At 42.1% G+C, this 16778-nt stretch overlaps 1 protein-coding gene across 13 annotated transcripts in view; it reads left to right on the forward strand.

Annotated features, from left to right (window-relative positions):
• LOC309820214 (ankyrin repeat and KH domain-containing protein 1) overlaps positions 1-16184 on the forward strand; it is a gene marked incomplete at its 3' end in the record, with an annotated part of 121485 nt that extends 105301 nt beyond the window's left edge. For 2 of the 13 annotated variants that reach the window (XM_082650840.1, XM_082650847.1), the window contains exons 30-37: positions 140-1752; positions 4687-4863; positions 6456-6707; positions 7232-7380; positions 8109-8273; positions 11349-11458; positions 15624-15797; positions 15954-16184. In XM_082650840.1, coding sequence (XP_082506966.1) covers positions 140-1752; positions 4687-4863; positions 6456-6707; positions 7232-7380; positions 8109-8273; positions 11349-11458; positions 15624-15797; position 15954 — 2641 coding nt within the window. Of the gene's footprint in view, positions 1-139; positions 1753-4686; positions 4864-6455; positions 6708-7231; positions 7381-8108; positions 8274-8552; positions 9017-11348; positions 11459-15623; positions 15798-15953 lie in introns of those variants that run through there. The other 11 variants (XM_082650853.1, XM_082650849.1, XM_082650841.1 and 8 more) reach the window with 8 other exon arrangements.
• Positions 16185-16778: the final 594 nt, after the last annotated feature.

Raw genomic sequence — 16778 nt, forward strand, 5'->3', positions numbered from 1 at the left:
GTTCTATGAGGAAATTAAATTTTATTAGAAGTACATTTTTGTTAGGTATGGTACAATCAAGAATTCTGTTTCATGATAAAGATTACCTAGTTTTGTATATTTTTGATCTTGTTCTGTTTTTTGTTTGTTTTCTCCCCAGGGGTGGTACAGAATCAACAAGATATGCAGTTCAACTTATCAGTGCACTTATTCAAGATCCTGCTAAGGAACTGGAAGACTTGATTCCTAAAAACCATATCAGAACACCTGCCAGCACCAAAGCCATCCATGCAAACTTCTCATCTGGAGTAGGCACCACAGCAGCTTCCAGTAAAAATGCATTTCCCTTGGGTGCTCCAAGTCTTGTAACTTCACAGGCAACAACATTATCTACGTTCCAGCCCACTAATAAACTTAATAAGAACGTTCCAGCAAATGTACGTTCTTCTTTCCCAGTTTCTCTACCCTTAGCTTATCCTCACCCTCATTTTGCCCTGCTGGCTGCTCAAACTATGCAACAGATTCGGCATCCTCGTTTACCCATGGCCCAGTTTGGAGGAACATTTTCACCTTCTCCTAACACTTGGGGACCATTCCCAGTGAGACCTGTGAATCCTGGCAACACAAATAGCTCTCCAAAGCATAATAATACAGGCCGTCTACCTAACCAGAACGGGACTGTTTTACCCTCAGAGTCTGCTGGACTAGCTACTGCCAGTTGTCCTATCACTGTCTCTTCTGTAGTTGCTGCCAGTCAGCAACTGTGTGTGACTAATACCCGGACTCCTTCATCAGTCAGAAAGCAGTTGTTTGCCTGTGTGCCTAAGACAAGTCCTCCAGCAGCAGTGATTTCCTCTGTGACAAGCACTTGTAGTTCCCTGCCTTCTGTCTCCTCTGCACCTATCACTAGTGGGCAAGTTCCCACCACATTTCTGCCTGCAAGTACTCCTCAAGCACAGCTTTCTTCACAAAAGACGGAGTCTTTCTCTGCCATGCCAGCCCCCAAAGAGAAAGTGTCCACACAGGACCAGTCCATGGCAAACCTGTGTACCCCCTCTTCAACTGCCAACAGCTGCAGTAGCTCTGCCAGCAACACCCCAGGAGCTCCAGAAACTCACCCATCTGGTAGTCCCACTCCTCCCTCCAATAACACACAGGAGGAAACACAGCCATCCAGTGTGTCTGATTTAAGTCCTATGTCAATGCCTTTTGCATCTAATTCAGAACCTGCTCCATTGACTTTGGCATCACCTAGATTGGTTGCTGCTGATAATCAGGATACCAGTAATTTACCTCAGTTAGCTGTACCAGCACCTCGAGTTTCTCATCGAATGCAACCCAGAAGTTCTTTTTACTCGGTGGTACCAAATGCAACTATACACCAGGATCCCCAGTCTATTTTTGTGACAAATCCAGTTCCTTTAACACCACCTCAAGGCCCACCAGCTGCAGTGCAGCTTTCTTCAGCCATGAACATTATGAATGGTTCTCAGATGCACATTAACCCAGCAAATAAATCTTTGCCACCTACGTTTGGCCCAGCCACACTTTTCAATCACTTCAGTAGTCTTTTTGACAGCAGTCAGGTGCCAGCTAACCAGGGTTGGGGAGATGGTCCACTGTCCTCACGAGTTACTGCAGATGCCTCTTTCACTGTTCAGTCAGCGTTCCTGGGTAACTCTGTACTTGGACACTTGGAAAACGTGCACCCTGACAACTCCAAGGCACCTGGCTTCAGATCACCTTCCCAGCGAGTTTCTACTAGTCCAGTTGGTAAGTTATTATAACTATCATTACCTCACAGTTTGGGGCTTTAACAACATAATCTAACCTTCCAAAGTAATAAAGCATTTATTTTGTACATAATATTGCATGATCTTTTAAAGAAATGAAGGTGTGTCATAAATAGTAAAGACCCCTTAATGACTGCTGATTGAGTGGCCAAAATGTAGGTAAGTCACTCACATATGAGCTGCTTTATATTGTCTTTTATGATCTCTCTGCACCTTATTTCAAGGAAGTTATACCTTGTGTCAGTCCTTTTTCTGAGAATTGGTATAAGATGATATTAATAAAAAAGGACTCATAGGATGCTTCAAGCATTCCAAATTTACAGACATTTTTTAAATCATAGTGATTGCCTGCATTTCTGAGATTAAAAAGTTTGGGTTACGAAGGTGTTTAGGTTACAGTCCATAATCTACATTCTTTGTTTTCAGTCTTGGGTGCTCAGAATGAATATTAAATGATGTCATAACTCTATATTATTTATATTAGATGGAGCTATTTGAAGAGATCCAGTCATGTATAGGCTCATATTTAACCAAAAAAAAAAACATTTTGAATCAGCTGTTTGTTCTTTGAAATTAGAAATTAGCTGCTGAGGCAGTATAAGAAAGATTTAGAAAGATAAGAGGCTAGTGGTGGCTTGGAGATATTTGGAAAACCAGAATCTATTTTCCAGAGTCTAAGGGCCAAATTTTAGTCCAATCTCTTTGCTCTATTCTGAAAAACAAATTAGAAATTGTGGCTGACCTAGAATGGGGGTAATAAGAACTAGTGCCACTTCGCATTTTTCTTCCAGTTGAAAAACTGTCCCATAGCCCATCTTTCCTTTTTGCTAATTATAAACTGATCTAGGTTGTTTAAAATTTGTGAGTTTATGGATATGGCATAGCCTTAGCTTTTCTATCAGATATGTTTCCATTTACTTATCTTTTCAGGAAAACATAGCTGTTACGTCATCTTTTGAATAGAAATAAAGCTTGCATAAGACAGTCTGTGGTCCAAAATATTCTCTTGGATTTTTTTTCTTATTTTCTATAAATAGGTATCTATTTTAACTTTTCATTTTGGCAGACTAATAAAAAGGTTTTCAGAGGCCCCAGAATGAAAGAAGAGCTCATTGCCAGTGCTCAGACTGTGGTAAAAATTAATTTTTTAATTAATCCTTGACTTGATTGGCACTAACTAATACGTGAATTTAGAGTGCCTTAGCTAGAGTGGGACTTCAGATCTCTCATATTCCAGTGTTTGAGCTCTTTGCACTCCACATTCTATATCCCAGAAGATGTGCAGATTATGAATGGCTGGAGAAAAGAAAGTCAAGGAAATCATCCATCTAGTTTGGTAGCAAACAAGGTTTGGGAACCTGAATTATTCAGATCTATAACATCAAAATTATTTATTACTAGTTAAAAAATAATTTTTTAAAAAAGCAAGCATTAATCCTTGACCTTCCTTCCAGGGTCCAGAATTGATTAAGCTTGGCTTCATTTCTTAACTGCCTGGGTGGTTTCTTTTGTTGATGCTCTTCTTTCATGGATATAGTTTAGTTTTCCTAGTTTGCAGGTAAGAAATAGTGATACTTAAAAAGACGGGAAAGCATGTGGAGAAACTGGAACCTTCAAACACTGCTGGTAGAAACTTAAAATGGTACATCATTTGGAAAAACAGTTCAACAGTTCCTCAAAAAGTTAAAAAGAGTTACCATATGATCCAGTAATTCTGTTCCTAGGTATATCCAAGAGAAAACATGTGTCTACACAAAGACTGGTACATAAATGTTCATAGCAACACGATTCCTAAGAGCCAAAATGTGGAAACAGTCCAATGTCCATCAGCTGATGAATGGAAAAACAAAATGTGGTACATCTGTATAAGATATTATTCTTAGTATAATGTATATTCTATATTATGAGATACAATGAAAGAAATAAAGTACTCATTTGTGCTACAACATGGGTAAACTGAAAACATTTTGCTGAGTGAAAGAAGCCAGTCACAAAAGACCACATATTATATAATTCTTTTTATATAAAATTTCCAGAATAGGCAAATCTAGAGAGACAGAAAATATATTAGTGGTTGCTTAGAGGTTCAGATATGGGGTAAAGGAGGATGGAGAGTGACAGATAATGCATACAGAGATTCTTTTAGGGTAGACAGAAATGTTCTAAAATTGATTGTGGTGATGGTTGTACAACCCTGTGAATATACTAAAAGTCTTTGAATTATATACTTTATAGATGAATAAGACCTGCTTGAAAAGTTTTGAATTTTTTATGTTGATATTAACTACTTTTTTCTGAAATGAGTACCTATAATCCTTTTCCAGATCCTTGACCTCTTTCCCTAAAATGTTCTCCAGAGAAAGCAATGGAATTTGAGAATACTGCTAAATTCAGACTCATGCAAACTAGATAGAAACTTTGATGTAGTTTGCAGCTGTTGATTTTTTTTTTAATCAGATGGAATACTGAAATTATCTTTAGTTGAATAGTATGCTTTCCTTCCATGTTAGGAAGCAAACATTGGTAGGTTTTGTTACTCATCTTGCACAGGAAATGACTATAGTTATATAGATGAACAGCTATATTTCTAAGTGATGGGTAACACAACATGCTCTTATTTCATGTCCCCTCCAATGAAAGCTTTGAGATTTATCTAGAACATACTCCAGGTGACTGCCATTCCTAAACATTGGGCTCACATTTCTATATTTAGTCCTGCTTGGTGATATTCTTCTGAACTGTAAGAAAAAAATAGTTTGGGGACATACAGTATGATATAAATGGATTCTTATTGCTGTGATCCACAAAATAAACTGCATTCTTTCTTCTTTTTTAAAGAGGAATTAGGTAAGCTTTGGACATTCATTTTTAAAGCCTTGGCTAATTTGATGTCTTGGACCTGTTTTTATTTCAGGGTTACCATCCATTGACCCATCAGGCAGCTCCCAATCTTCCTCTTCTGCTCCTCTGACAAGTTTTTCCGGCATACCAGGAACTCGGGTTTTCCTGCAAGGGCCAGCTCCTGTTGGGACTCCCAGTTTCAACAGACAACATTTTTCTCCCCACCCTTGGACAAGCGCCTCAAACTCATGTAGGAATCCTGGAGGAACTCTTCCCAAACAGTCTTGAATAAGTTATTAAACCATTTGTTTCAGGGAACGCTATATTGTAACTTTAGTAATCTAAATTGTATGCGAATACCCAAGGTTTGTATTGCAGTCATGTCAAAAATTATCAGTCATTTATAGGATAGAAAACTTGAGAAGGGTCAGGCTATTCTTCCAAGCCAGAATTGAGATTACACTGAGACTTGGATCAAGAAAAGAGGCACTGGGCTTCCCTGGTGGCGCAGTGGTTGAGAGTCCGCCTGCCGATGCAGGGGACACGAGTTCGTGCCCCGGTCCGGGAAGATCCCACATGCCGCGGAGCGGCTGGGCCCGTGAGCCATGGCTGCTGAGCCTGCACGTCCAGAGCCTGTGCTCCACAATGGGAGAGGCCCGTGTACAGCAAAAAAAAAAAAAAAGAAGAGGCACTACAAGTAGTTTTATAAGACCCTTTGGGGACAGTATTGTGAAATAATTTCTTAGGTCTGAAAAGAAGTTGAATTTAAGTATCTGGTCAGTTTGGTATGATTCCTCATTTATTTTTACATTTGAGGAAACTGTATGATTGCCATTTATAAGTGAAAATATTCCTCTGTTCTGACTTATTTCAATATTTAGAACAGATGAAGTTCTAAAAGGATTTGAACAGGATTTGATTTTTTTTAAATGAGCATCATGAGAAAGTCAGTGAGTATTGGCCCTTTGACAAGGAAAACTACCCATATTACCTGAGAGTCCCATTAAGAAACAAAGCTGTGAATTGAATCCTACAATGCTTCACTAACATTTAACCTTCCTTCCTTATGGGGAAAAATAAGAGGCTGTAGAAAGAGAAAAAAGAAAACAGCTAATAATTACAGAGGACCAGCAGCTATTTTCCAGATAATATGATAGTTACCGTGCAAACATAGCCACATTTAAGTTAATTTAAAATGTGACAATATATGTTTTGAGAAGATTTTTTAGAACTACAGTAAGGGGAATTCCCTGGTGGTCCAGTGGTTAGGACTCTGCGCTTTCACTGCCTTGGGCCCACGTTCAAACCCTGGTGGGGAAACTAAGATCACACAAGCCAGCAGAACTACAATAAGAATAAATACGACCTTCTTCCTTTCTAGCCTTGTTCAGTTCAATTTGAAAAAATTCTTTAGACTAGTCTGTACTTACTATATTTTTAGACTATTTGTTTATACTTACTACAGGCAGAAGTAGTATAGGATAATATTTATAGAACTTATATATATATTTTTTAATTTACTTATATATTTGGTTGTACCAGGTCTTAGTTGCAGGAGGTGGGCTCCTTAGTTGTGGCATGCAAACTCTTAGGTATGGCATGCATGTGGGATCTAGTTCCCTGAGCAGGAATCGAACCTGGGCCCCCTGCATTGGGAGCATGGAGTCTTAACCACTGCTCCACCAGGGAAGTCCCTGTATATTTTCATTTGAATGATCTTGTAAAATGAAAATTTTTTTCCAGAACCTATGTTGTGGAACAGATCTTTCCAACAAGGTTTCTCATATTCTTATAATTAGTTTTTATATGTAATAAAACAATAGAGAAATATTTTGCCACCAGGTGACTCTCCTATTCCATCTGTTTCTTCGGGATCATCTTCACCTCTTTCAGCCACTTCTGCCCCACCAACATTGGGCCAACCGAAAGGAGGCAGTGCCAGTCAGGATCGAAAGATACCTCCCCCCATTGGAACAGAGAGACTAGCCCGGATTCGGCAAGGAGGGTCTGTTGCACAAGCCCCTGTGGGGACCAGTTTTGTTGCTCCTGTTGGACACAGTGGAATCTGGTCATTTGGCGTCAATGCCGTGTCAGGTACAGTTACAGCGTCCTCTGTCTGGAGGGATATCTCGAGTAAGTTGTGGGATTTTGCCATTTAAACTTAGTTCCTGCACTTAACCAGTAAGGTTGTTTAAACCTTTGAGGAGTTCAGTCCAGTCTCAAAGTCTGGAATGTTAGTTTGGAGTATACATAATAATAGATGTAATATGTATGATAGTAATATATATAAAATAATAAATACAGACTTGATTAGAAGTAAAAGATTCAAAGCATACTTCCTTTCCTTCTTAAGCTTTTCATTATAGAATAGGACAATCATTTGATTTCTTTCAGAGAGCACTTAATCTTTTGCAGGACAGGTAGAGTGTTTGGGGTATTCAGAGTACTCCACCCAGTTTTCCAGGAACTTGTATTTTGGTTTGCAAAGATTTTCATGAATGTGTCCTGAGCTTCTCAAAGGAATGCTTTTGATTAAATTTAGTATGAAAAAATCCAGTGGTAATGTTTTATTTTATTCCAAATAAATATCTAACCTTGATCTCATTTCTTCTTTCTAGAAGGCTTATCAGGTTGGTCACAGTCTGTGATAGGGAACCATCCAATGCATCAACAATTATCAGACCCAAGCACATTCTCTCAGCATCAACCAATGGAGAGAGATGATTCTGGAATGGTAGCCCCCTCTAACATTTTTCATCAGCCTATGGTAAGCAGTTTTGTGGATTTTTCTAAAGTGAGCTGACAAACATCATTGTAACTTGTTTAACACATTGCCAGCTAATGTAGTCACATGTTAAGGAGGAATTTGTACTGAAATAATTCTCCCTTTTGGTATAACTAGTTTGTTTCTATGACTTTGCCAGATCTTTTATCCAGTTTCAAAAGTGGATTATGTTGTTTACATTAGTTTGTCCTCAAACTATCCTGAAGAAGCCCCCGTCTTCCCTCCAAAACCTGAGAGATTTGGGTTTTGCTGCTTTGCATTTGGCTGCCACAGCTTAGAGAGAAGCCTCTTCCTCTCTGAAAAGCTGGCTGTGAGCTCCCCATTGCCCTCTTGTCTCCTCTGAGAGCTTCCAGGCTGCCATAAAGCCAGATTGTGGCTGCAAGCAATCATGTAGAATTCCCCTTTTCTTGGCAGAAGCTTATTAGTAAATCCTAAATATGGAAAGTTGAGGGTATTATATGTGTCCATCAAGTATTGGGAATTTCCTGATGATTTGATATTGGATTTAGTTGTTTTGTTTTGTTTTTCTGTTCTCATTGAAAAATGTTGCTGACACAAATAACCACTTTTGGTTTCCCAAGACTGTACAGTGTTGCTATACTTACAGGATACTCTGGAGTTCTTTGAATGAAGGGAAATAAGAATCTATGCTGGTATTGTGGAATCATCATTTACAATCACTTCATGATTACACCTTTCTGCTGTTTTAGGGTCTACCAATTTCCATGTATGGAGGCACCATAATACCCTCCCATCCTCAGCTTGCTGATGTTCCAGGAGGCCCTCTGTTTAATGGACTTCACAACCCAGATCCTGCTTGGAACCCTATGATAAAAGTTATTCAAAATTCAACTGAATGCACTGATGCCCAGCAGGTAAAATGGACTTAATGCTCTTTTATTTTTCAGATTTATGATGTCATTCTTTTAATTCTTTGGGTAGTGCAAGTTCTGAATATCAAAAATCATGACATCTGACTACCTTGAACTGAATTAAGTTTTTCAATATCAAGATGATGCTACTTAACATTTTATCTCATGTATGTGTATTCTTCCTAGGCAGAAACAGTGAATTACCATTGCATTTATATATTCATTTTGTAAATGTCTAAAGATTCCTAATTAGAAATTCCAATTTTTCCTCCCCCTTTTCAGATTTGGCCTGGCACGTGGGCACCTCATATTGGAAACATGCATCTCAAATATGTCAACTAAGTTAGAAGGTCTTACTCTTTAGCCTTGTTTGAGAAACTTTTGACCTTGGAAGAACCCTGGGGATTTTTTTTAATGTGCCTAAGAAATATTCTCTGAGGCTTTAGCAATGGAAATTTGATTGCCCATTGTATATGAACAAAGTGATTTCCTATCCATCTGATTATGTTCTCTGGTTAGTTTAGCCATTTTGAAATTAGTGCTTTGGGCTAAACATACTGAATGCGATTTGTATGCAGAAGAGAATTAGATGATTACATGTTTCAACCTTTTAGGGTGGTAAATACATGTACAATTGTTTACATACTTAAAATGAAAAGGTTGAGTAAATTTCTTGTCATATAGTGGCTCTACTTAATGTGGCCTGTATTAATGTGAAATATTTACCAGAATATTCAATAAAAAGATGAACAGTGTTTAGAAGTGGGGTGTGATCCTTTCAGTGGTCATGCAGGTACTACCCAATCCACAATCATACTGAACCAGGTTGTTAATACCATATTTGTGATAGGCTTCTCACATTTTACACTTTAGAGTCCATTCTTAGCCTGCCTTGAAAAAGCACTTTTAAGACTAGTTGTATACTTATTCTGTGTTAAACATTCCTTGTTCTTTTGTTCTCTTCTGTATCATTTTAAAAGTGAGAATGTTTCAAGCCCCTGCAATGTGTCTTATCTGACTTTAGCAGATAGGCCATTAAAAGGTTTAGCTCTTTGTGGATCATGAGTATGTCAATAAGAACAACAGGCTTTCAGTCAGATGACACTGAAAAAACTTAGGGACACCCAAATCATCCTTCAGATTCCTTTTGTGCTTCCTGACTTTTTAATCTAAAGATTATATTGGTTATAGGTGTTTAAGTTTTATTTGGGTTGGGACATAGGAGGGGGTGGGGGTGACTCCTTTAATTTTGTTGTATTGTTGAATCAGCTGAATAATGTCTATAAATATGTGACTAATTCTGGGCTTAGTTCCATGAAGAGCCAATATGGTCAACAGGCTGAACTCATGAACACTGGAATGGAGTGCTTTGGCCAAACTATAGGCTATGCCAAGAATCTGATGCAGTAGAGAAGAAAAAACTAGCCCAATGAAAAGAACAGTCATCAACTTGACTGTTCATGTTTTAATATGGTTGAATTACCTGGTCTTAGATAAAAGCGAGCTAAAAAAGAAAACAAGAAAATGTTTGAGGTGATAGAGGAGCCAAAACACACATTAAGGCAAAGAAGGATGCACAGAAAGATAATAACTAGGGGCAGGACCATACCAGAAGCACTTTTCTATTCTCCTACCAACAGAAGTTCTTAATCTTCTCTCCCTTGCTCCTAGAGCTGCCACTAGATGAGACACACCATGTTTGTTCTGTGTTAGACATACCTGGTTGGTTTGTCTTCCATATCATTTTACATATGAGAGTGCTTCTGTAAGCTCATTTCTTATTTTCTGTTTTGAATGGATTTGGAAATTATCACTGGTATTGAAGCTGCTGCCTTTGTAATGCTTAATAACCACATCAAGTAGTCTCAAGAGACCCCCTTGAGGGGACCAAAGGACCCCTGGGATCACCTACATATCTTGCTGTTTCCACTTACCACTAATAACCAAAAAAATCACCTAATATTAGTGAAATGAATGAAACTACTCTTGATGAAACATATACTAGAGAGAGATAATATTAAGTAAATTATTCAGTGGGACAAAAAGTGAGTTTTGTTCTATCTTAACTATTTAAAGTACACTTGAATTATTGGAAGAGCTCTTCCAATATCTTCTACACCTTGAGGACAACAGAATGAGAAATTTTATCTCAGATCAGGAACTAGAACCCATAAGAAGAGGACGCAATTATGAGAAACCCCTAGAAGGATTAGGAAAAAACGAGCTGTGCAGTTTGTAGCAGTTATTTAGGATACTCTACTTCCTGCCCTCTTACCACCACTGCCTTCTTTTCTTTCTATTTGAATCCCAGTAACCTACTCCCCACTCCATTTTGCCTGCTAATCTCTTCCTCTGTCTTGCCTCTTCCTGGCATTACTTTACTGCTATTTTACCAACCTGAACCTTGGATTAAACCTAGCTCAGGTAAGAACTTAATTACTTTCAGAATATACAAGGGATTTGTGGGGAGGCAGAACGGGTAGAGTGGAACAAGAGTCAGAAACCTAAATTCTGTTTTCATTACTGCCACTTTAAGCTATATGACCATAGGCAAATCATTTCTCATCTCTGGGCTTCACATTCATCATCTGTAAATGAAACAATGTAAATGAACTCAAAAGGGTCTCCTAGTTCTAACAGATTCTCTTGTCTTGTGAATGAGAATGTATGGTATGGGACTACTAGAAGCCAGTACATTGCTGAGATTTGAGGGCCCCTACCATTTGTTCTTACATGGAATCAAAAATCTGCTGTTGTGAGAGCCATTATTGATTTTGGGAATTTAGTGGAGGCAGAAGAAAACCTTGCACACCCATAGTGAGCCCTCAACTCATTAAGAAACATCCTGCTGAAAAAAAAAAAAAGGAAAAGAAAAGAAACATCCTGCTGAGGCATAGATCAAGCCCTATGAGAATAACAGCTCATTCAAGGAACAAAACTGTATCATCAAGGTTTCTGGACCCACTTATTTCAAGTAGTGTTCAATGTAATGAAATACCACCACCAATAAAATTCTTGATGTTTTTAAGACCCTTTAAACCTATTGTGGCTACAGTGTGCTGACTTGCCCTTTTATAGGCCAGTCTGCTTCCTTCAGTCCCTGCTCTCAAAGGGGAAATCTCATCACCTCAACTAACGAGACCGAAGAAGAGAGTTGGACAGCCAATGGTGGCCTCTCCTAACCAGAGGTAAGAAATCTCAGGACTTGGAACTGTAGTTTCCATCTTACAGATTCTGGCCAAGTCCTCTTTCCAATGTCAAAGTTAGTACAGGAGGGTACCATCCTTAGTTTGAGGTAGCTTTTAGAAGGGGAAAGGCTGGTCATATTAGAGTTTCAAGCCAAATAGAGGAGTACAAGTAGTATACATGGTTCTGTCCAACTGTTTAAGACCTTTGTACCACATTGTAAACCCAGGAAGAGGCAAACAAACTGTAGGAAAACAGCTTCTGAACATCTTGTTCTCTAACTAGCCCTAGAGCTCTTCTACTAAGAATTGTGGATGGTTGTGACGTCTTCCCAGTGGACCCTGTCCTGGGGTGAGGGACTCTGATAATGCTGCATTTTCTATTCCTCAAAGATTTGTCACCATGTGTCAGTGTTATTTGACAGGTTACTTTACCTTCACTCTCTCCTGTAGGAAATGGGTGAGAGAAACTTGAGTGTGTTAAGACCACCTCCAAAAAAGGGCAGGAGCTTGGGCTTGAAGACCTAATTTGGAAAACAAGATTGTGAATCTAGTGCTCAGATTGCAAACCTATTTTGTGACTACTTTTCACCTCTTCCTGTTTTATCTTAATGGTACTGATGTGAGTTCAAAGTAATTTGCCTGGTGGCAGAGACCTGGTATTCCCCTACAGGTTTAATCAGATCTCTGGGGTTGGGACGTGAGCATAAGTTTTTTTTTCCTTTTTGGAAGCTTCTATACTCTAATGGGCAATCAGTGTTGAAAAACCTCTGATTTAAACTCTTCGTCCTTCATCCTGGTTGAATGGATGATGAATCTGGTTTTCTCTCTAAAACCAACTGCCTATTCTCTAGTTCCCCAGCCCTTATAGCACACAGTGTCTCAAAAAAAAGTAACCTTCTAGTAGTACTCTTACAGTAGTAAGACTGCTATAAGTCTGTAACTGCTGCTGTTGTTTTATAATAAAGATTAATAGAAGGATCACTTCCACACTGATCCTTCTTGAAAACCTTTGACACTTCTAGTTCTACTCTCACTGGTCTTTCTCAGTCTCCTTCAGTGAAATCCTCTTCCTCCACTACCCCTTAAATAAATGTTGATATGCTCAGGTCTCTTCTTTTGGTGTATCTTCTCCCCAGGTAATCTCATCCCACATTCTTGGATTTTACTCCACGCAAATCTGAATCACTTGCCCAGAGTTCTCCCTCTGTAGCTTCAGACCTGTATATCTGGCTTCTTACTGTGCTTCTCCATCTGAACATTCCACACACATTATATATTCCCCAATATAAGATATGCTCCTCCCCTTGTTTTCCCTATTATATTAGGTGGTACTACTAGCTACCAAGACTCTCAAGTCAGAAGATTGGGAATTATCCTGGCTTATCTCCTCTCCCACCCCACCCTTAAATCAGTCACTTACCCTTCCTTCTCTGTGTATCTGTATCCCCTCCACTTCTCTCCATCCTCGCAGCAACTGCCTTTTTGCCTACCCTATTTCACTAGGCTGGAGTCTGCACCTCCAGTCTCACTGTCCTCCACCCCATCTCCCACTCCCCTCACTAGACTACTTACCTTGCTTAAAAGTTGAGTTGTCATAGATGGTTCCTCCACAATCTGATCCCAAGCCTTACCCTCCAGCACTTCATTGCTAAGACACTTTATTTAGGCATACACCACTTTGTAAGAGGCTCAAAAAACTTTTTGGAACAATAAAGTATACATATCCTTGCTACCTGAAATGTGATTCTGAGGACATGCAGACCTAAGGGTCTGCATCACCTGGGATTTTATTAAAAACCCAGAATTTCAAGTCCCACCTACTGTATCCGAATCCTCATTTTAACAAAATCTGCAGGTGCTTTATGTGCACATTAAAGTTTGAGAAGCAATGACTTGTAGTCTTTTTTTAAATGAGTCAAGAAATCAGAGCTGAGGGGAAATCTGATGAAGCCAGTGCTGAAGTAATACTGATAAATGCATGAAGTCAGGTGGTCTACAATTAATTGGTGGTGGGGTGGCATTGCTGAGGGTATAGTGATTCTTAGGAAGCCAAACAGCAGACAACTGGGTCAAGTCGAGATTTTTTGTGTATACAGGACTAAACTTAGTACTTACTCTCCCACCACCTCTCTCCTGCCTCCTTTCATATCACTGTGCCTACATCAAAAAATCTTCTCTTTAAAGGCCAGACTCTCTGATCTTACTTTCCAGAAGGCTAAAGACCAAGCCCTCCTTACCAGCCCCCAGTCCTTCCTTAGTTTCCTGAGGTTAGCTGTGACAGAGAGATCAAAGAACTGGACTCTCCTATCTTCCAACCTTTATTCATCCTTTAATCAGTCCAGGTATCACTTATTCCAGAAAGCCCACTCTCCCTCCCTGACCTACTCTGATGGCTGTGCACCAGGCCTTCAAGGCACTTTTCACCCTGTACTGAAATTGATTAATGGGAGGCATTATACAGCTGTGCCTAGGGGCACATGCTCGAATCAGACACACTGAGGTATGAATCCCAGCTCCCCCTCCTACAAAATCCGTGACTTTGAACCATGACTTAACCTTTCTGGACTTTGGTATCCTCACCTGTAAAATGTGGCTAATAACAGTGCTTTACTGTCCAAAACTGTTGAGAGGAATGGATGAATTAATATATGGCAATAACGTGCGCCATACCTCACCTGTCCCCAGCGCCCGCTATAAACAGTAAATAGCTGAGTAGCTGCCTCGCTCATAGGCATAGGAAGGCTGGCCAATTTGGGGCCAGGAGGAACTGGAGGCCGGTGCGGCTCCTGGAACTCCTTCCAACTTTCGCTGAGTTTGGTGCTTCCTCCCGCGAGGGTAGGGCGGGATCATCGGGTTGATTGACGGCCGGCCTGCCCCCGGCTTGACGTTGTCCTGGTGGTGTTGCTGCGGCCGCACGTGGTCAACTGAGTCCGACTCAGACTCGGCTGCGCCCCGCGTCCTCAACACTAGCACCAGCCGCTTGCCTTCCTGCTCGTCCCGCCCGCGCTATGTCCACACCCACCAGCTGCCCGATTCCTGGGGGCAGGGACTGGCTGCCTGACTGCTACAGCACCACGCTGGGGGGCACACTATACACCACTACTCCCGGAGGTCAGCGGCCAGGCCAACGTGTGCGTGTCGCGGGACGTGGGTGGGGAGGTGCGAGCCTGGACTTGCCTGCAGGCCCCTCTGCAGGTTGTAGCTTTGACAGGAGTGAGTGCTTGGAGCCGAAGCCCAGTTCCCTAAATTCTCAAAGTGATGCAACACGGCCTTGTGCCTAGTTTCCGAGTGACTGGGCAGAAATCATCACTATGGCCTGGGTTCTGGGCTCCTTGCTCACCCGGCCCTCCTGACTTTGCCGCCTGGGAGCAGGAGCCGAGGCCCCAACTGTGTGTGGCTTCAGCAGGAAGCAACCGGGTCTTGCAAAGCTGCAAATGCAGGACTCTGGCAGTTGGGGGCAGGAGCTTCGGGTCTCTGCGCTGGCTGGCTTGACTACTGGCTGACTGGTGTAGCAGCCTGAGATCATGCCTGCTCAGGGGTTCCTGCCACGGAGGCGAAGGGGAGGGGTGAGAACAGGGTAGGGCCTTCGGAGGACATGATCGGGGCCAAGTTCCTCTAGGCTGAGCTGAGCCTGACAGGACTTGGGAGGGGTCAGGGTAAGAACAGTGTGTCCCTGTATTTCACAGGAGGAACACCGCTCCTCCCTGCAGGATATCAGAGCCCAGGTGGCAGCACCAGCCTTCTTATCTGCTCTTGGCTTCCTCATCCAACTGAGGCTGGAGAGCTAGGCCCTCCCTTGTGAACCAAAGCAATGAAGTTCCAGAGCCAGCAGAGCAGGACAGGAGCCTCCTGAAGTACCTGAGCTCCAAGTTTGGTGCTCCTCCTACAGCCAAGACCTGAAGCTCTCCTAAACTAAAAGCCCCTGCCTAAACCAGCTGGGATGCCCCACTTGCTCTGTGGTGCTTAGACACATCTTGGGTAGGCCCAGGAGACTTTTAAGTGCTGTGAAAGCTAGTCAGCTGAGATCCTGGCTGGGCTGCAGAGCAGTAGCCCTTTAAAAAATGGGAAGATGTGACCCCTTGGTCCCTAAAAGGCCTGTGTCTGGGGTCCCACACAGCTCTGTACCCAAGCTCCTGCCTCTTACCTAGCCCCTACCCCTTGACAGGCACCAGGATCATCTACGACCGAAAGTTCCTGCTGGAGTGCAAGAACTCACCCATTGCCCAGACGCCCCCCCGCTGCCTCCCTCAGATTCCAGGGGTCACAACTCCTCCAACAGCCCCACCCTCCAGGCTCGAGGAGCGGAAGAAGCAGAAGGAGACAGAGGAAGAGATACCTGGTAAGGAAAGCAGACCCTAAAATTAAAAAATGGCTTTGAGCCCAAATGCCCCAGTTAAGTAGAGTGGGGGTTCGATTCTGAGAGGGGCTCCTTCACTGACGCTGAACCTGCAGACCCCAGCCCAGCAACCAGTCCTCCTGCCTTTTCTCTCTCCAGATGACGCACAGTTTGAAATGGACATCTAATCCAGTGAAGGTGACCCTGTGTGTGGAGTAAGAGGAATCCCTCACACTGCTGCTGCTACCTCCTTTTTCTGGGGTATCCAAAGGCCAGCTGGCCTCATCTAATCCAGAAGGGGGTGACATGGTGGTTCTGGGCCTCCCTTAGCTCTGAGGCAGCTAGACCGGGGATAGGAATGGGCAACTTGCCAAGCCCTTAGTTCTACTACTCTTTGGTCTGTAGGCACTCCTCCCAACCCCTGGCCCTTGGCTCAGGCTGAGGCTGGGGCTGGGGGATGGAGAATGTCACTGTCTGACTGCTTAGTAAACATTCAAAGAAATGCCTTGGCTCCAGTGTTCTCCTCAATGCTGATCTTCCCATCTCAGCCATAAAGCTAAGGGTCCCAGCAAACCTGGTTAGGATCAGAGGTCCCAGGTTCCTTCCCAGCTCCCACTGGGCCCACTTCCAGCAGCACTTAGAGCCTGAGGCAGGCTTTGGGGGCAGGCCATAGGAGCTGTCAAACCATAAACAGCAATAGCCTGACCCCTGCCAAGGGCTGTTCCAGCCTTTCCAGGAAGCAGCTTCCTGGAATCAGGCCTCTCTACCAGTCCCTCCTTAGCTTTTCCAAAGCAGGAGAAAAGAGGCACTGCCCCAGCCTATAGCCTTCTTTTGTCTCTCCCCATACCTTTTCTGCCTCCCACCTGTAAGTACCAACCATATTCCAACACTGGAAACCTGTACTCTCCCTTTTCACAGCATGATATGAGCCTCCTGGCCCCTTCCACCTGGTTCTGTTGTCCTCAAAGCATTAGAAGACCTTAG

The sequence above is a fragment of the Grampus griseus genome (assembly GCF_964374135.1).
Source record: "Grampus griseus genome assembly, chromosome: 3".
Lineage (NCBI taxonomy): Eukaryota > Metazoa > Chordata > Mammalia > Artiodactyla > Delphinidae > Grampus > Grampus griseus.